General features: G+C 46.3%; 3 gene segments (V, D, J or C); all 3 read right to left on the reverse strand.

Annotated features, from left to right (window-relative positions):
* The window catches only part of LOC135886763 (Ig heavy chain C region, secreted form-like), a 48,219-nt gene extending 45,058 nt beyond the window's left edge, over positions 1 to 3,161 (reverse strand). Inside the window, 1 exon segment of the C gene segment in view lies at positions 3,139 to 3,161. Within this exon segment, the coding sequence occupies positions 3,139 to 3,157 (19 nt within the window).
* LOC135886886 (immunoglobulin heavy constant gamma 2-like) overlaps positions 1 to 5,293 on the reverse strand; it is a 131,428-nt gene extending 126,135 nt beyond the window's left edge. The window contains exon 1 of the C gene segment in view: positions 5,255 to 5,293.
* Positions 1 to 21,330, reverse strand: part of LOC135886769 (immunoglobulin epsilon heavy chain-like) — a 199,510-nt gene that overhangs the window by 78,490 nt on the left and 99,690 nt on the right. The window contains 1 exon segment of the C gene segment in view: positions 6,133 to 6,206. Within this exon segment, the coding sequence occupies positions 6,133 to 6,206 (74 nt within the window).

Raw genomic sequence — 21,330 nt, forward strand, 5'->3', positions numbered from 1 at the left:
ACAGACTGAGAATCTAGTTTGAAGGGTCTGATCCAACTCAGCTGGAATTTTCCCATTGGTTTTGGATCAGACCCTAAGAGTCTTGGCTTCCAGAGGATTTCAAAGGAGCGTAGTGGACTTAAGAGCTCAACTCCCATTGAAATTCAGTGGGTGCCAAACTATCTTAAGACTCTTTCAAAGCCCCAGCCAAAGAGACTATGATCAGAATAAGCCATTTCTGGATGTAGACCTAATTCAAACCTCTCTCTAAAAGGCTGCCATGCAAACCCTCTACAAAGAGATCTTACCAAGACATTAAAACACAAAATTAAAAAGTGAACAGAATTTCAAAGGGATAAAAGATTTCTGATTTGCTAGGGAACAGAGCAAATGGTCTTTGATCTAATATCAGAGCATCAGCTGTATGGAAGACAGGTTAGAGTTTTGATCCAAGTCCCAGTAAAACCAATGGAAAGGGTCCCATTGACTTCAACGGGAGTTGAGTCGGATTCTTGGCAAAGGCAACAACCATCTCAAATGACCGAAATTGTTACAAAAGAAAGATTATTTTTTACCTGATGTGACGGTGACCATAGTTCCTTGTCCCCAGTAGTCAAACCAGTTATCACACCAGGACATGTCTATGCTGGAGTTTTACAATAACCTTGCCCAGACAATTAATTAACTAACTGAGATGAATAGGATTAGGGACCTGTTTTTTAAAATGAGTTTATGATTTACTGAACTGGAGAAACATCTAAATCTGCCTGAAGTAACAAATTAGAAGCATTTTTGATTCAGTCTAAAAAATTGTGATCTGTTCTTTTTTAAAAACACCTTCTCATGTTATAATTTTATCCTCCTGTCCTCATCAGATAGATAAATAGCTTGATCAAGGGCCAGGTTCACAGAGATATTTAGCCACTTAAAGATTCAGAAGCAATGAATTTCAAGTCTATCTATCAATTCTATCAAGTTTTCTCTCTCAAATCATTTTCTACTTGCCCAATCGTCCCCTACCCCAGATTCTTTTTAATTTAATTCAGAGTTAAAGTTTAGATCTGTTCCCCTGGCCAACAAAACAGAACGAATGCATTTTCTATGCTGCCTCAGACGGCATGTTTTCGAGATCTCCGATTGATATCTAAGTAATAAAACACTATTAAAAAAACCTCACCTGTTGTCACAGTCACCAGAGTCCCTTGACCCCAGTAAGCGAAGCCCACAGAAATAAAATATTCGCCTCGGGCTGTACGTAAACTTCCCCCCAAACAATGATTTTAAGACCAGACCCTAAGAATTAAACCCATTTTAAGGGGGAAGGCATTCTTTAGCGAGGATTGAATTAGTACTTTGTCCCTCTATATCGTTGAGAATAGCCCCCCCAAAGGAACTGACAACGGGAAAAGCTATGCTGGTCAAAGACAACCCCGAACCTAATTTTTTTTTAAAAATCTCAGAATTAAAAAATAACAGTTTCAATAGGAATAAAAATCATACCTGTAGTGACGGTGACCATGGTCCCTTGGCCCCAGTAGTCAAAGTAATCACATTGCTAGAGTCTCCATTAGACAGTGTACAAAAACCTAAACTCACCCAACCCTGGCATAAGTTAAAGAACCCAAACTCTTTAAGTCTTTTAGAAGTGCCCTTGTAAATTTGGAGCTAGAGAAATTTCCAGCCCCTATTGTGGCTCTAACCACATTTTAAAGAGCTGTTTTTAAAATGAAAAATAAAAGACCCTCATAAATCAAGAACACTGTTAATTACAGCCTAGACCACAAGACAGAAGAGAAATAGTAGAGCTTGGAATTTACCTGTTGTTACTGTCACCAGGGTCCCTTGACCCCAGTACTCGAATCGGTTATACACGGAAAGACAGTTATTCTGTTAACCTAAGCAATAACCTCAGAGTTCATTAGAATCTTGGTTACAAGAGAAATCCTGGTTTGGTTGAAATCAGTGGACGTTTTGCCAATTACTTCAAAGGCTCTAGGGTCAGGCTCTACCATCCGCTAGAATTTTTGAACGTTATATTCTGCTTTATAACGAAGCCACTTTGCTAAGGGAGGGACAGGTCTACACAGAATTTAAACTGATGTTTAAGAAACTCTGCAGCGCCTAACCTCCGGGTTTGAAAAAATGCAACCTCCTAAGGAGAATACTGTTTTAACCAGCGACTTAATACTACACATGAAAATGAGGAGCTAACTTACCGCTGGAAACGGTCACCATTGTTCCTTGTCCCCAGTAGTCAAAAGCATTGTAGTCACAGTGGTTCTAACTCATGGCCTAGGTGGCTAAAACTCACTGACTTTCCCAGCCCAGCCTCCGTCATTTATTCACATTATTTATTTAATCCCCTTTTATACTAGCTATTATTTCAGGTTCGTTTCTGCCTTCATTGCCTTGTCCCCTACGAAAAAAACCCTCGAAGACTTGGGGGTGGGGAGCTACTCGTGAGTCTCAAAATTCGATCATTCTATAAGATTAATCAATTTAACCAGTAATAAGGATTGGAAAAGAGGAGGAAATTTTTACCTGAAGTGACGGTGACCATAGTCCCTTGTCCCCAGTAATCCATGGCATCATAATAGTCACGCTGCTAAAATTGATTGTGCCGTTTGCACAAAAACCTCCTACTACTTTGATTTTAGTTTTAGCCACAGAGATGTTAATTTAGATAGACTTCTACCCTTAATGGGCCAACCCCGATATACCAAAATTTCTAATCTGACAAGTTGTCTTTCATCTCAGTTTTCTGATTATAACTATTTATCTTGGATTTTCCCTCAGTTGCCCTTATAATTACCTCCAGATTCTTAATAGTATACAAAGAATCTAATTTTTTTAGTGACTATAAATGTTTGACCATTTATTCTTATTTATGATCACTGCCTTGAGTCTAATTTTGCCTAACAGTGAATTATAGTCACTGGAATCTATGAAATTTCATCTAATCTAATACTGAATCAATCTACAGAGTCAAATAAAGTGCAATTTCTTTTTTTCTTGGTCTGATCCAGAGCCAACTCAGTGGGAAGTCAATGGGAATCTTTCCCTTGATTAGAGTCGGCTTTCGATCAAACTCAATATTTGTTAATTCACTAGAACTTTCATGCACACATTTTGGAGTTTGAAATGATTAGAAAATTTTACCTGCTGTTACAGTGACCATGGTTCCTTGACCCCAGTAGTCAAAGCCGTAGTTATCACATTGCTCAGATCTCTTGTCAGGGTCGCACAAAAACCCATTCACATTTTCTAATTATTTCAATTAATTATTTTTTCTAATGGTCATTTTAGCCCTATCATACCACTAATCATTTTGATCCTCACCCCATAATTATAGTCTTCACTCTACAATTATTCTAACTCTGACACACTTTGGAACAAAATCCACCTTTCACACTTATGAAAATTGAGACTCACTCTAATTTCAGTTCTTTTGCCTCATTAAGTTTGGAAGAGAGGAAAGGAAAGATTAAAAGTTACAAGTACCTGATGTGACAGTGACTGCAGTTCCTTGGCCCCAGTAATCAAAGTACACATTACACAAAGAGATTTTTGTTGAGTTCTCTAGCACTAAAAGCCTTCTCTCTTCTGGGGCACGTTCAAAGCCAGCAGAAAGACTCCAATTGACTGCACTCCGTCTCTAGTCACCCCTTTATATTTAATTCCAATTTTATCACATTTTAACTATTTCTACATGATACTAGATACTATTTTAATGCTTCCATATTCTTTAACCTGTGGGTTGATTTTATCTGAATTGGTCTACTCTAAAGAAAAAAAATATCCCGGTGATCTACTTCCAGAAGTTATTCAAGATAATTTCAGATTTCTAGATTTCATACTCTAGGATATTTAGAAATTGTATTTACCTGAACTGATGGTCACCATGGTACCTTGTCCCCAGTAATCGAAGTAACCATAGTAGTCACAATGACACATGATGATATTCTACGTGCACAAGAACCTATCCTCATATTTTGGGGAGATTTTCAAAAGTGACAGGTGATTTTTGGATGCCAAACCTGAGGTTACTTCAAGGTTTTCCATCTAGATTTTTGTACTGCCATTTTTCAGTACAAAATTTAGGGTGAGATTTTCAATGCCACAGAGGCAATTAGGACATCCATTTCCCAACTTTAATCACTTATGCAGCTTTGAAAATCTCAATCATACTTTTTTGCTACCATATTTCTATCCTGGAAGAGGAGCTGTCAAATTGACAGTTCCCCAACCACTAGACTGAGCTGTATAACCCGCTAAAAGGGAATTAAAGTGCTATTTATCTTTGAAACTCTAAAATAACCTACCCACCCACCCAATTATTCTAACTCTTGGAATTTCACAGGAACCTTCTCATACAAAGACATAATCTTGCACATTTGGAAGAAGGGACATTCATGATCAGCTTTAAGAGATTAATTTAAACAGGTAAGGCAATTTAGGATTGAAAATATTTACCTGAAGTGACGGTGACCATAGTTCCTTGACCCCAGTACTCGAAATACCAGTTACACAGAGATACGTCTGCCCCTTCCCTTGTACAAATACTGATTTGTCTACCTATAATTTTTCCTGCCGTTATGATCAATGTCATCTTGACATTGCTTCTGTAATCAAGTTTGAACTAACTTTAAAAATAGATTCCGATAACTAAATTTCCCACACCCCAATTATCTTTAGACACTTACAAGTTACTTGGAGGAGAGAAGAATTTTTAGAGGTTTCTATCTTTACCTGATGTGACGGTCACCATGGTCCCCTGACCCCAGTAATCGAGTGGGTAACACATCATTTCTCTTCCCTATTTTCCACTGTACAAAAATTACTCTCCCAGAGTGGCAAAACATTAGCAAGACTTCTTTTAAAGATTTGTGCCTTGACCCAACTCTCGCTAAAGTCAGCCATTGATAGATTTCAAGGCTAGAAGGCACCAGATAGTTTGAGCTACATAATGCAAACCAGGGACAGTCTTTCATTGTCCCTTTAGGAATAGTCAACGTACGCAAGACTGGCAAGACAGGATAAAAGGTTAGGAACAAAAAGAAAATACATGATTCCAAAATAAGGCAAAATGTTGGTTACCTGAGCTGACCGTGACAAGAGTCCCTTGTCCCCAGTAGTCGAAAGCCCAGCCGGAGCACAGTAATCTATTGCCCTAGCAACTCTGCACAAATATGCTTGGTCAAGGCCAAGGCAAAATTCTGTCTCCGCAAAATTTAACCTGCTACTGTGAGGACTGGAATAAAGGTTAGAAATTTACCTGAGGTGACGGTCACAAGAGTCCCTTGTCCCCAGTAGTCAAAAGCAGCCCAGCTCTAGCACAGTAAAGTGTTGTCCTATTGTCTCTGTGCAAATACACTCAGTTGGGGCATAGCAAAATTCTGACCGTGCAAAATTTAACCGGCTACGACTATGAGGCGTTGAATAAAGGTTAGAAATTTACCTGAGGTGACTGTCACCAGCGTCCCTTGTCCCCAGTACTCGAAAGCATACCAGTTATTGCACAGTAAAGTATAGTCTCAGTGACTCTGTACAAATATGCTCAGTTGGGCCATATCGAAATTCTGACCATGCAAAATTTACCACATTTCTCAGGGTTAAGCCAGGACTGGAATAAAGGTTAGAAATTCACCCGATGGGACTGTAACCAGCGTCCCTTGTCCCCAGTGGCTGCAAGTACCCCAATTAGAGCACAGTAAGCATGTAGGATGGGACCCAATGCCCTCTGAAGTCAAGGGAAAGACTCCAATGGGCGTTGGGTCAAGTCTATACACTAAAAGATTCTCTGTATGAAATTTACTCTGCTCCAATGAGTTACACCAAGACCAAGAGAAAAACGTTTAGAAATTTACCTGAAGTGACCGTGACCAGGGTCCCTTGTCCCTAGTAGTCGAAGTTGCCATAGTAATTACAATGACCAATTCCCTTGCACTAGGTGTGTAAAACCCCACTTATCCTTTCAAGGAGAACTCCATTTACGGGGACTAAAAATCCCCTTCCCCACCTTAAACTCTGCCTACCGGAGATTATAGTAACCAGTTAAAAATCTAGCTGGTCTCTGTTCGGCTGAGATATTCGTACAACCATTGTGGCATTCCTTATACACATCTAAATACCGAGGTTTCTACAATTTATTACTTACCAGAAGTGACGGTGACTAGGGTTCCTTGCCCCCAATAATCGAATTCACCATAGCCCTCACACTGATGTATCTGCCCCTTACCTCTGCACAGAAAGCTGCCCTTTGCTACCTGCCCTCTTTTCTGGTTTACACGGGGATTTGGGAGCAGAGATTCTACAGTTTGCTGTGGTCAGAGTAAATTTCAGGATTCCTATCCCCTGAGCAGATCACTACAGAATATGGTCTGGTTATAAGTCACACCCCAGCAAAGAGAGATCGGGCTTAGAATTTACCAGGGAGGAAAGTACATTCCTTGAGTTTAGAGATTAAAAAAGAAAAGACAGTAAAGTAAAAAGTCTCTCCTTACCTGAGCTGACTGTGACCAACGTCCCTTGTCCCCAGTAATCCATAGCCCAGTTATCACAGTCCTTCTACTCGCTATTCACGCCTTACAAAAATACTCTTTTAGGGGCCTGATCTAGTCCCCTTTGAAGTCAATGGTGGTCTTTCCCCTGGCACTGGATTTGGCCCTAATTACTTACTGTGGCTGGGATTAATAATATAATTAACATTTACATTAATGCGGCTGGGATTTTCAAAGGTGGCCGAGGGAGTTGGGTGCCTCGCTCCCAGTGAATTTCATCGCTCTTAAGAAGTTTTCATAATCTCATCATGCCATGCCTCAGTTTGCCCCCACAGCATCTATCCTCAGTTATATATTTATGGGTTTTTTGGCCATGCTTCCTCAGCCCCAGTAACTCTTATCACAGCTGCCTGGGTGTGGATAAACCCAGAATACCTTCTTAGCTTCCTACAGAAAATTCTTGGGAAATAAAAATCTATAGGAAGGACAGAAGAATCCACATAACGTACCTGTTGTTACGGTCACCATGGTGCCTTGGCCCCAGTAGTCCAGCTCGTACCAGCACATTTGTATGTCTTCCTAGCCAGGTCAAACAAAAACCCGGTCTGACTCCCGTTCCCACTCTATTTTCAGGTGACGTTCCTGCTATTAGAGAGCAGAATCCTGGCACCAGTGAAGGTCAATGGAAAAGTTTCCAGTGACTCCAATGGGGATAGGATTTTGCCAGAAGCTGGGAATGGGCGACAGGGGATGGATCACTTGATGATTCCCTGTTCTGTTCATTCCCTCTGGGGCACCTGGCATTGGCCACTGTCAGAAGACAGGATACTGGGCTAGATGGACCTTTGGTCTGACCCAGTATGGCCGCTCTTATGTTCAGATTTATTAGCTAGCAGGAGTTATTCTCTCTGTGTGTTCCTCTGTCTCTCTATGTGACAGTATCATTCAGAAGTGAATTGCCTACCCATTCCCTCGCTCCCCCTCCAAATAAACCCAGTGATTCTTTAGGAGCCAAAGACTGAATGGGACCTCTGGGGCATTGAACCTATCTCCTGCTACTGCAGACAGCACGGAACCCCAGTGACACTTATCAAGCTCCATCTTAAAATGAGTCAGGTTGTTTCCCACCCACTACTTCTATGGGGAGGCGGTTCCAGACCCCCCAGCTCTGAGGCTTAGAAATCTGCTTCTAATTTCCAGCCTAAATCGATTCACGGCCAGTTTATACCCATTTGAGGGCCATGGTGCTGAGAACATGGAAGTTCAGTGCAAGAGTCCCTGGCTGGGCTTCGCTTCACCCTTAAGCCAAGATCTCAACACCACCGTGACATGTAACGCAGCGTATTCTCCCCAGAATTACAGCTCTCACGCTGAGTGCAGAGTGAGCTCAGAACCATGGCAAACTGCTCGCTGAATGTCAGCCCCCTGTAGTAATCCCATTGTCCTCAGGAATCCGCCCAGAGCCGTTACGTCGTCTTTGCTTTTGTTCAACTTCAGACGTTTTAAATAAAAACTTTCCTCCCCAGCAACAACAAGAGGCCTCAAAATCTGCCAGGATGTTGGACAATTTCCCAGTTTAGTCAATCAGGGTGATAGGTCCTGAGTGAGAATAAAGAAACAATCAAAGCACTTTGAAGTAAGGAATGGTAACGAGCAGATACAGAGGAAAATTAGCCTGAATTTACCTGCTGGCTCTGCAACTGCTGTCCCTGGTCCTTGGTACTGAGTTGCAGCCCAGTAACATATTGCAACTCATGTGCACGCATCTCTGGGGAAAGCCAATTCATGGAGGTATGTACAAAAATGACCCTCTCGGTGAACCAATCTCCACAGATAATGAGTTAATAAAAAGTTCCATGTAAGATGTGTTCAGTACCGTGGCAATGAGGGATAGATACAAGGGATGCATGGGGATAGACCAGGGATCGGCAACCTTTGGCACGCGGTTCGCCAGGGTAAGCACCCTGGCTGGCCAGGCCGGTTTGTTTACTTGCCGCGTCCGCAGGTTCGGGCGATCACGGCTCCCACTGGCCGCGGTTCGCTGCTCCAGGCAAATGGGGGCTGCGGGAAGCGGCGCGGGCCGAAGGATGTGCTGGCCGCCGCTTCCCACCGCCCCCATTGGCCTGGAGCGGCGAACCGCGGCCAGTGGGAGCCGTGATCGGCCGAACCTGCAGACACGGCAGGTAACCAAACCAGCCTGGCCCGCCAGGGTGCTTACCCTGGCAAATCACGTGCCAAAGGTTGCCGATCCCTGGGATAGACAGACAGACAGACAGACAGACCCTTTGTCTGGTCTCTGAAAGAACATGGATGAATCCAATAACAATACTTTCCATCAACACAAACACTCCATTAAAATCCCCAGCCTTTAAGGACTGAGGATACAGTAGTTCCAGCTTCTCTGCACAGCTGCAGATTATCTGAAGCAGAGGCCACAGCTGGAAGTCAAGGGATTTTATTTTTTAAAGCAACAGTCAACATTTCCTTCCTGAGACTTCCTGAGACGAGGGGCCCGGGTGTTTGTGCCCTGGGCAGATTCTACTCCTTGGCAACATACATAGTTCATTACAGTTGGCTAGAAAAACCCACATCCTGGTTTAGAATCTGGTGCTGGCTGGAATTGTCGTTGTGACAGAGGAGAGGAATCCAATCCAGTCCTGTCCTTATTTGTCCCCTGCAAGGCCTGTAGGGCCAGATACACACTCCAAGAGCGACCCACAGGCCTCCAGACAGACAGAAACACAAACCATTATGCGGGATGTTTTAAGGCTAAATGTTCAATGGGTATATATCAGCATTGCTCCATAGACTGTTGAAATCAATGGGAGTTAGGTGCCTAAGTACCTTTGAAGATCTGGGCCCTGGGGGCCTCTCTTTCAAGATCTGGCCCCAGGTGCCTAATTCCCCCAGATCGCTTTGAAATATTTTGGGTTGTGATTTGGAAAAAAAAAAAAAAAAGAACATAAGAACGGCCATACTGGGTCAGACCAAAGGTCCACCTAGCCCAGTATCCTGTCTTCTGATAGTGGCCAATGCCAGGTACCCCAGAGGGAATGAACAGAACAGGTAATCATCAAGTAATCCATCCCCTGTTGCCCATTCCCAGCTTCTGGCAAAACAGAGGCTAGGGACACCATCCCTGCCCATCCCTGGCTAATAGCCATTGATGGACCTATCCTCCATGAATTTATCTAGTTCTTTTTTGAATCCTGTTATAGTCTTGGCCTTCACAACATCCTCTGGCAAAGAGTTCCACAGGTTGACTGTGCATTGTGTGAAGAAATACTTCCTTTTGTTTGTTTTAAGCCTGCTGCCTGTTAATTTCATTGGGTGACCCCTGGTTCTTGTGCTATGAGAAGGAGTAAATAACACTTCTTTACTTTCTCTAGAGGAAAGTACAGCTAGATTTACAAAGATATTACGATGTCTAAAGATGCAGTTAGGCACATAGTGGGGTTTACAAACACGTCTCAGCAAAGCGCCTAACTCCTATTGATTTCATGTAAACCTGGTCCTAAGTCAAGACAGACCAGCTAAAGGCTTTGGAGAAGGAATCAGCAATATCTCTTGGAAATCTGGCCTTCTGAGACCTCTGGATGTGAAGTACAGGTATAAAGATATTTATGTGCCTAAGGGTGCAGATAATTGCCTACTGGGATGTTGAGAAATATCTAGGAGATTAACTTCTGTTGATTTCAATCCCACTAGGCACCCATCTATCCTTTGGGGGCCCAAATACCTTTAACGGTCTGGGCCAAAGTGCTTTGAGAAAAGAAAAGAAAAGAAAAGAAAAGAAAAGAAAAGACCAATATCATGACATCTATTTTGCGGATGGAGAAGCTGAGGCACACAGAGGGAGCCAAGGGTGGAGATGGGAAGAGAAACCAGTTCTGCAGCTTCTCAGCTCAGCACCTGTTCTACTGAAGCCCACTGCTCTGTTCCCTTTGTGAGAGGCAGGTGCTATAAGGATCCTGATTTCAGCTGAGGGAAGTGAGAGACAGAGAGGGAAATTATCCTGCCCATGGGCAGAGGGGAATAGAAACCAGGTCTCCTGGACTGGTGCCCCCTCTGCTAGACCACACTAATGGGACCAAATTACATAGTAATCCAACGTTTTTTGAAATCGAATTTGGGATCCTCACTCCCGGGGGTTACTTTAAAAAAAAGATAGATGTATGGGGCTGGATGGAGGGATGGGTGTGTATGGGGCTGGATGGATGGAGGGATGATGGGTGTGTATGGGGCTGGATGGAGGGATGGGGTGTATGGGGATGGGTGTATATGAGGGATGGATATTGGGATGGGTGTGTAGGGGGATGGATGGAGGGATGGGGGTGTATGGGGCTGCGTGGAGAGATGATGGGTGTGTACGAGGATGGATGGATGGGTGTGTACGGGGGATGGATGGATGGAGGGGTGTGTACCGGGATGGATGGATGGATGGATGGAGGGGTGTGTACGGGGATGGTGGATGGAGGGATGAGTGTGTAGAGGGATGGATGGAGGTATGGGTGTGTATGGGGATGGATGGATGGATGGATGGATGGATGAGTGTGTATGGGGCTGGATGGATGGAGGAATGGGTGTGTATGGGGCTGGATGGATAGTGGGAGGGGTGTATGGGGCTGGATGGATAGTGTGGGGGGGTGTATATGGGGCTGGATGGAGGGATGGGTGTGTGTGACATTCCCCTCTGGTGTTAGCTAGACCAGTGATCTGCTAGGTCATTCCAATCCTTGACTCTGGGAGCCAGCCTTATCCTGCTCTGCTGTGAGAACCCCCACTCCTGGGCTGTTCACGCACAGCCTCTGCCATGTAAGCTGCTCCTTGCATTGTGGAACTGAACGACACTAGCCAATCTCTCCAGCCCCAGACACAACCCTGGGAACCTCCGTCTTGCAGTGCCCAGTTATGCCTGCTGGACGCTGCAAGCTTATATGAGTTCGTCAATTTAACAAAGAAATTGATATGTACCAGGCTTGTTCTCCCAAGGGGAGTCTCTGATACACTGCAAACCAAACGCACTGCTTCAGGTAGAACAAACAAACAGTTTTATTAACTACAAAAGACAGATTTTAACTGATTATAAGTCAAAGCACAACAAGTCAGATTTGGTCAAATGAAATAAAAGCAAACCGCATTCTAATCTCATCTTAACACTTTCAGTGTCCTTACAAACTGAGATGCTTCTCACTACAGGCTGGCTGCTCTTCAGCCAGGCTCTCCCCTTTGATCAGCGCTTCAGTGGATTGGTGGTGGTGGTGTCTGTAGATGTAGGTGGAAGAGAAAGTAAGAGCATGGCAAAATGTCTCTCCCTTTTATCATGTCCTTTCTTTCCTCTTGGATTTGCCCCCCCCCGAACCCCCTTCAGAGTCAGGTGAGCATTACCTCATCGCAGTCCCAAACTGCCCAAAGGAAGGGGGCGACTCCCTTGAGGGTCTAACAGATTCTTTTGTTGCTGCCTAAGACAGTGTCCATTGTTCCCGTGAGGCTGGGCTGGGTTTGTCCCATCCATGCCCTGATATGGTGTGAACTGCCCCTCTGCTCCTGGAGAGTTTTTGCATGGGCTTGCTTTAAGCCATGAGGATATATTTTCAGCCTCATAACTATATACATGAAATTATAACCTATAACATTACTATAACATCACTGTAACAATTACTATAACATCACTATAACAACCATGCTCAGTGCATCATGAGCCTTCCGAAGACACCCAACATGACAAACTTTGCATTGGATACACACAATCATTTTATAAAGATGAACATGGGGGTTGCGGGTGTTCCCGCTGTTACCCGGGGTTTTTTTAACCCAAAGCTTTTGGTAACGTTTACTCTGTGTGAGGTGGTGTTAGGAAATAAATTAAGGGAGACACGGCTGTCCGACCCATAGATGGCCGGCACAAACAGGACAACACAAGAGTGCTTTCACTTAAAGCTAAACTTTACTTAGTCTTAAGCACTTACACACATCGGCAACAGGTTAGTGAAACACCCGCAACCCTCGATAATTACCGAAGCTGAGGGTGGCTTTCGAGTGGCACTGTGACAGGCTTCAGCTGGCCAGGCTTCCGGTGGGGACCCGAAGATGCGTCCAGAGGGAGCATCCCTGAAGAGCCCCTTCTGAGAAGTCCAATTACCTCAAACTTTCCCCCCTTATTTCTACATTAGTAATACAATGACATATTTTTTAAAGAAAACTTGCTAAGCAAGCAGGGTTAAAAGGTCAGACACCTTATGATTGTCAATTAACCAGAGATATTTTTTTTAGAGTGTTTATGCCTTTGGGCCCTGACAAACATTCCCGGGGGCACATAGAAACAGACTTCTTGTTTTTTTACAATACACGCATCAGCAATTTTAACACTTTTTGCAGGAAGGGTGCGGGGTCAAGCTGCCCTGCTTGTGGCACCTGAAACCCCCGCCCCTCCTGTCTGGTTACACTGAGGGCACTGCATGGGTGTGTATGCTGCTGGATGGAGGGATGGGTGTGTAGGTGGATGGATGGAGGGATGGATGGATGCAGGTATGGGTGTGTATGGGGATGGATGGAGGGATGGGTTTGTATGTGGGATGGATGGAGGGATGGAGGGATGGGTGTGTATGGGAATGGATGGAGGGAGGGATGATGGGGCTGTATGGGGATGGATGGAGGGATGATGGGTGTGAATGGGTAGGGATGGGTGTGTATGGGGATAGATGGGGATTGACAGATATAGATAGATGGGTGTGTATGGGGCTGGATGGTTGGAGGGATGGGGGCGTATGGGGCTGGATGGCTGGAGGGATGGGGGTGTATAGGGTTGTCTGGAGGGATGATGGGTGTGTATGGGGCTGGATATAGGGATGGGTGTGAATGGGGAATGGATGGAAGGATGGGAGTGTATGGGGCTGGATATAGGGATGGGTGTGTATGGGGAAGGGATGGAGGGATGGGTGTGTATGGGGCTGGATGGATGGAGGGATGATGGGGTGAATTGGGAGGGATGATGGGTGTGTATGGGGATGGATGGATGGATGGATGGATGAAGGGATGGGTTTGTATGGGGGATGGATGGATGGAGGGATGATGGGCGTGTATGGGGAGGGATGGGGGTGTATGGGGATGGATTGAGGTATGGGTGTGTATGGGGATGGATGGAGGGATGGGTGTGTATCGGGATAGATGGGGATTGACAGATATAGATAGATGGGTGTGTATGGGGATAGATGGATGGGGATAGATGGTGGTCGATGGATATGGATATATGGGGGTGCATGGGGCTAGATAGATAGATAGATAGAGAGAGAGCTTTGTTATAACTGGAGTATCTGGACTCTCTGGCCCAAATTTTTAAAGGCCAATTTACGCCAGTAGGGGATCTGGCCAAGGGATTAATTTCAATGGGGCCTATGTGCTTTTGAAAATTTAAAATACTGTGATCAGTCTGGCCCTCTGAGCTCATAGGTTTTAGGCTGAGCTTTTCAAAGAAACCTGGGAGAGTGAGGCATCGAACGCCCATTACATTTCACATTGGAAAAAATAACCCCAACTATACACACAATATGATGGGGGCTAATATAGCTACAACAAGTCAGGAAAAAGATCTTGGAGTCATCGTGGATAGTTCTCTGAAGATGTCCACGCAGTGTGCAGAGGCGGTCAAAAAAGCAAACAGGATGTTAAGAATCATTAAAAAGGGGATAGAGAATAAGACTGAGAATATATTATTGCCCTTATATAAATCCATGGTACGCCCACATCTTGAATACTGCATACAGATGTGGTCTCCTCATCTCAAAAAAGATATAAAGGCACTAGAAAAGGTTCAGAAAAGGGCAACTAAAATGATTAGGGGTTTGGAACGGGTCCCATATGAGGAGAGATTAAAGAGGCTAGGACTCTTCAGCTTGGAAAAGAGGAGACTAAGGGGGGATATGATAGAGGTATATAAAATCATGAGTGATGTGGAGAAAGTGGATAAGGAAAAGTTATTCACTCATTCCCATAATACAAGAACTAGGGGTCACCAAATGAAATTAATAGGCAACAGGTTTAAAACAAATAAAAGGAAGTTCTTCTTCACACAGCGCACAGTCAATCTGTGGAACTCCTTGCCTGAGGAGGTTGTGAAGGCTAGGACTATAACAGCGTTTAAAAGAGAACTGGATAAATTCATGGTGGTTAAGTCCATTAATGGCTATTAGCCAGGATGGGTAAGGAATGGTGTCCCTAGCCTCTGTTTGTCAGAAGGTGGAGATGGATGGCAGGAGAGAGATCACTTGATCATTGCCTGTTAGGTTCATTACCTCTGGGGCATCTGGCATTGGCCACTGTCAGTAGGCAGGATACTGGGCTAGATGGACCTTTGGTCTGACCCGGTACGGCCGTTCTTATGTTCTTCTTATGTTCTTATTCTCGTTGATGAAAGTCACTAAGGCTCAGATTCTACTAAATCAGTGGAAGTTGGGAGACTAGATACGTCTGAGGGACTCAGCCGAACTCTCTTAGACCTTGCTGAAAATCCCAACCAAATCTCTTGGACCGGCTCACCAGCTGGGTGGAGGGTTCACCCCGTCCTACAGTCCCTGGCTCTGTGTCAAGCAGGCTCGGGCCCTGCTCACTGCTGTGGCTTGCATTTACCGCTCAGGCTCTGAGGGTTTCCCTCTCGCCTGCAGCAGGTTTTTGTATAAGAATGAGTCACTGTGCTCCCCCCACCCACAATGATTGAAACCACATCAAAAACTTCAGCCGCTTCTGGCTCGTCAAACCACCTTGCTCTAATAAGGAAAATAAAAACAAGTGTATAGATGGAAATACAGAATATCCACCCTGCCACATGAAGGTGCCTGTACTGTTATTGCAAGCTATCAATGATGAATTATCCACAAATCAAGTATCAATTATCCCTCAATTATCAATAATCAATTTAAAGCCTCTAGTTAGCAATAATCAGGTTTAAAGCCTCAACCATCAATTATTGACCAATCAACTAATCCCCAATTAACTATCAAGCAGCAATCTCTAATTAACAATCAAAAATTGCTTATCAGTTTCAAACTATCAACCGTCAATTATCAACCTATCACCAAAGTGCAATAATTACCTGTCATTTATCAACCTATCATCACTTATCAATATACAATTATCAACACTGATCATTACTTAGATATAATCCATTATCAATCTTCATTTATCAACCATCAGTTATTGGTCACCATTGATCGGTAAGGTAGGCAGAGACTGTGGGAGGAAGGATGGCTAGACAGAGGGGTGTGTAGTCATTGAACAAAGCTTCTGTTATGTCCATCTTCATTTATTGTCCATCAACCATCATCTCAGTGATACTTTGTGCTTTCTTCATCTCTTGGATCAGTCCCATACTTACAGGGTAAGCGCTGAAGGTTGGGGAACCAGTTTTGTTTTGTGTGGATACAGTGGGTAGCACTATGGGGTTCTGACTGGGGTCCCTGAGTGCTACCACCATAGATGACGATAATTTCTTATTCTAATGATGGACTGAGGCATGGGGAAGGGAAGTGATTTGCCCGTCACCCAGGGACTCTGAAGCAAAGCTGGGAATAGACTCATCTTCAGTCCTAACCCACTGCCCTTAGCCTCTGGATCATCTTTGCTCTTCGCAAGCTTTGTCTGGTGGGAGAATGACAATGCAGTGCTATTTGCAGCATGCATTCAGAAGGGGAATCCTCGCCTCACTGCAGTCTGCAGCAGTCTCAGTAGGCACTTGGTTGCTATTCATAAACATGGCTTGTGTTCTTGTTCAGGCTCTGAAGGTTTTCTAGTCCCCGTGCACAGGGTTTTAATACAGCACTGCATCACGGTGAGCCCCCCAGCCCACACCGTGATGAACGCCACGACAAAAACTCCAGCCACCTCTCTGCCCTCCTCGTTATAAACATGAGCATCAAATCTAGCTCCAAGGCTGGAAATGCACCTCCTCCACCCACACTAAATGGCCTGTACAAAATATTGAATTTCCACCAAAGTTGTAGATTCAATTCCTCCCATGGGCAGAGATTCCTTGTCTGCTGCAGACGACTCAGTTAATCTCCCCGGGACACATTTCAGGAATACCAGAAGAGAGCTGGGGAAATAATTGATTTGTTTGGTTCAGCGGCTGAACGGAAAAATCTGTTTGGGGGTTGACCTGAAGTGACGCTGTTTTGACTTTCCTCAACAAAATGGAAAAAAAACAACAACATTTATTTTGGGGTCAACTAAACATTGGAATTAATTCAGGCAAGTTCTGGCCTGTGTTGTGCTGAAGGTCCCACTCAATGATCACAACGGTTCCTCCTGGCAAGGAATCTATGGAGCTAAGGTTTTGCCTGAAAGGGTCTCTGTAGCATGGCAGGTGATGTCTCTCATACTGAATTGAAAGGCAGCCAATTTAAAAGGGTTCAGAGAAAACAATTTGTATGCAGCACAATAGTGGATCTCACAGCTACATGTCCTTTTCCAGGCTCGGAGTTCAATACGATTAAACCACAAAAACAAAACTACACAGGTTCTTCTAAACACCTGGTGTCCATCAGTCTTGGAGAATGGCTCCTCCAACCCTCTTCTGGTGCAGTTTGGTCCTTTCTTCCCCTCTCCCCAATACTTTACTTCTGTGTTCCTAGGGTATTTTAGGTGGCCCATCCCCCTAACATCTAGGCTGACTTTGATTTTTTTCTTACCTGGGTGGTCGTTTCTCCAGTATTGCCTCTGTTCTTCCTTTTCTCCACATTCGGCACACCTGCAGCATGATCAGGATGGGTGTTTAATACACCACTTGGGCGTCAGGCCAGATGGATGAAACGGCGAGAACGCCAGTGCTGAAGGAAGCGGTTTGGGATGGTGGATCTCCAACGTTTCTGCTCGGTCGACCACTTCAGAAGAGATGGAACCGTGCTGTGGTCTAGGCTGCAATCTGTGAGCCACCTGCTGGAGCACAGAGCACCACATCTGTAGCACAAGGTTGGCCTTGCGGTCAGCACCAGCCTCCCACTGGCAGAGATTCCTTGGGTGGTGGCAGACAACTCGTTTCATCTCCCCGCGCCTCCGCTCTGCATATGCAAAATAGGAATGGCCCTTCCTTTGTCTGTCGTGTCTGTTTAGACTGCAAACTCCTCACAGTGAGGAGAGCTTTTTGCTACTTGCCTGTACAGCAGGCCCATGGCCTCAGTTGTAGTGCAATACTGCTAGTGCAATACAAATAGTAATAAACATTCCATGCTCTGCGCCGCTGCGCATCCCTGGCCCCGTGTGAGCAGCAGGTATTTGGTGTAACCATCCGATTATAATGGGCCCTGCCACACTTATGAATCTTGTATTAGGCTTTAAATAATGCCCGGTAATGTTGAGTACAGACCGCATCAGATGAGAAGGGAGCATTTTCTATTGTCTAGTAAAGGAACCCTAGGCGCCGTTTCTTGCCAACTGAGGGAAGTGGGGGGCTAGTGGTTAGAATGAGGGGGGGTGCAGGAGTCAGGACTCCTGGGTTCTATCCCTGGCTCAGGGTGGGGAGTAGGTCTAGTGGGCTAGTGCAGGAGTTGCTGGGAGTCAGGACTCCAGCATTCTATTCGTGGCTCTGGAAAAGGAGTGGGGTCTAGAGGACTGGGGGCCAGGACTCCTGGGTTCTACCCCAGGCTCTGGGAGGGGAGTGGGGTCGAGTGGTTAAAGCAGTTGGGGCTGAGAGTCAGGACTCCTGGGTTCTACCCCAGGCTCTGGGAGGGGAGTGGGGTCGAGTGGTTAAAGCAGTTGGGGCTGAGAGTCAGGACTCCTAGGTTCTATCTCAGGCTCTGGGAGGGGAGTGGGGTCGAGTGGTTAAAGCAGTTGGGGCTGGGAGCCAGGACTCCTGGGTTCTACCCCAGGCTCTGGGAGGGGAGTGGGGTCGAGTGGTTAAAGCAGTTGGGGCTGAGAGTCAGGACTCCTAGGTTCTATCCCAGGCTCTGGGAGGGGAGTGGGGTCGAGTGGTTAAAGCAGTTGGGGCTGGGAGCCAGGACTCCTGGGTTCTACCCCAGGCTCTGGGAGGGGAGTGGTGTCGAGTGGTTAAAGCAGTTGGGGCTGAGAGTCAGGACTCCTAGGTTCTATCCTAGGCTCTGGGAGGGGAGTGGGGTCGAGTGGTTAAAGCAGTTGGGGCTGGGAGTCAGGGCTCCAGTCCTAAACCTGCTCAGGATTGGGTTTAACTGGCCAAGTAACATGAGGGGACTGGGGTGGGTGAGACACAGGCTTGCACTGGGGAGAACTTGCACTTGTTGGAATGATAGATTGAAAAAACAGTCCAATATAGACTTAAAATCAAATTAGCCTTCCTGCGGGAGGATTTTGTAATATACTCCTTATGTAGATGTCACATTTAAGGCAGAAATCATTTGTGGAAGCCCACAGTTAAATACACCCAGCATGGACAGTTTTTGGAGGGGTCGTTAGCCCCATAAGACAAGTGAAATATGAAGGGTTCTGCTGGTTCTGTGGTTATTAACTGCTACTAACTATGGCTCAGCCAGCTCTTGTTTCTTTTCACCATTGATAAATCCGTCTCCGTTACATCCCTCCCGCCCTGGCAGGAAACACCTGCCCTGTTCCCTCCTAGTCACTTCCTTTCACCAGACGTGGAACTGAGGTCGTAATTCAACTGGGCACTTCTGCGGCTGGCTGCCCGGGAGGCGAACGCAGAGGGAAGCAAACAGGAGTCGGCGTCCGCCATCACGTCGCAGTCTGGATGTAGCTCGCGCCGCAGGCCCGAATCAAGGGCTGCGTAGCACCGTCCGGACGTGGGAGCTCAGTGTGGGCGAGCTGGGGCCAGCCATTGTAAGGCCAGATTTACAATGCAGGGGGATGCTCAAGTCCACAACCGAGGTTAACAGAGCAGTGTGGACGTACCCCTAGACACCTACCAAGCCGCTGGGATGCATGGACAAACCTGCTTCTGTCCTGACACCCCAGTTATGCCAAAGACCTGGGGAAGATATTCAAACTGGGCCTTCTCCTGCCCATCTAGCCTGTGGGGCCCCGTCCGGGAGGTGTACTCAGAGACTGCCACCACGGCAGGCCCCACAAAACACAGCTGCCAAGTGCTCCCCCTCCCCTTTATCCCCAAACCCAGTATTTAGAGCATTCACCCAGAATGTGGGAGACCTGGGTTCAAATCCCCACCCTGCCTGACGCCAAGCAGGGACTTGCAGCCAGGTCTGCCAGGGCAGCGCCCTACCCCCCAGGTTATGGGGTATGCTGGGGGTGCGGGGTGTATCTCCCTCTGTTGAAGTTGTTCCACTTTGTATGAAATGCTTAAATGATCATCAAGCCCAAGAGAGAGGCTGTGTAGCCTAGTGGTTAGTGAAGTCACCCAGGGATCCAGTTTCTGCTCCACTGAATACTTAAGTATTTTATAGAATTCCTTTAAAACTCCGTCATTTCCCTCCCCCCACATCCATCAATCAGAGAGGATGATCCCTCCTTTCTCCCACCCTTTGATTTTTCTGTCTAGTCCCACTCTCAGACAGCCCCAGGCAGTACTTCTGGAGGACAAATAACTGCACGTGTGTGTGCATTTTTACAAGGACCCCAAGGGAATTATGCACTCACCAGGCGCTGGGTGCCCACCTCTCTTTGGAAACCCGCCTCCCAAGCAATGGATTAATGTGAGAACCCGGTGAATAAAGCACATTTCCTACAGCCATAAAACCATGCATGCTGCTGGCTGGGCTGCCTAGGCCAGACCTTGTTAAGCCATCGAGAGGGTGGGGAGGGGCCGGCTGCTGATGCTCCGTTTTGTGCTGTGAAGAGAGTTTTTGCACTGGAGCGTATCACTGTGCTGCTATAGTATCCTCCACAGTGATAAACACCGCAGCAAAAACTTAGCTCAGGGACAAGAGGAGTCTGTTCGGGAAAGGCCAGCACCTGCTGCCCTCTTTATACGGCTGCCAGGGCCCATCTAAGCTCAGTAGCCTGTCGCCAGCGGCGGCTGCTCTCCACCGCTGAAGGAGCGAGCGGCGGCGGTGAGAAAAGATGGGCTTTCAGTGATGACACTGGGTGAGGGCTCCAGAAATATGGGATCCATAGACGGGTCTCTTCACCCTGGCGCCTTTCAGCTTCTCCAGCTGCAAAAAGAACAGCACCAAAACCACAAGGAAGGAGAAGGCTGGACAGACGGACAATCTTTGCAAACAACAACTTTGCTCTAGTTACCCATCTAAAGGACCCCATGTCTCATAACAGGTGATGGCTCTTCCATCTGGCCCCCAGCTGGGCAGGAGCCAGGGGGGTTATTGAGGGCTGCCCTACCCAGACTCCTTTGCAGAGAGGGGAAGTCCCGCCCATTCTCTCTGGATGATTGACAGTTTGTCTAGCCAATCAGCTCTCTTTCCCTCACTCCTGGTTCTATAAGGGTTGCAGGCCCATTGCAATCTGCAAGCTTTTTTGGCATGGGGGAGAAGAGGGAAAGGTCTATCTTTTAGGAGGTCTGCTATATCTAGTACCAGGGGGAGCCTTAATTTTGCTTCTAGTTTCTAGATGTTGCTAGAATATATGTAAGAATGAGGTGAGCGTACTCAGAGAGTGGGGATTTCCCAAGGCTTGATGCTCAAATTCCCATGGGGGTTGGGGGCCCAGGGGCTTGTCTTTACAGGGGAAATGGACTGGAAATAGCTCTCCACAGGGCCACCCAGAGGATTCAGGGGGCCTGGGGCAAAGCGGGGGAGCTGCGGCCAGGGCCGGCTTTAGGCACCGCGGGGCCCGATTCGAAGGAGCTGCCGCCGAAGTCCCGCCGCTGTCTTCAGCGGCAGCTCAATCGGCTGCCGGTGCCTTTGGCGGCACTTCGGCGGAGGGTCCTTCGGGATGTTGCGGGGCCCTCTTAGGGGCGCGG

This window comes from Emys orbicularis, chromosome 12 (assembly GCF_028017835.1).
Source record: "Emys orbicularis isolate rEmyOrb1 chromosome 12, rEmyOrb1.hap1, whole genome shotgun sequence".
Classification (NCBI taxonomy): Eukaryota; Metazoa; Chordata; order Testudines; family Emydidae; genus Emys; species Emys orbicularis.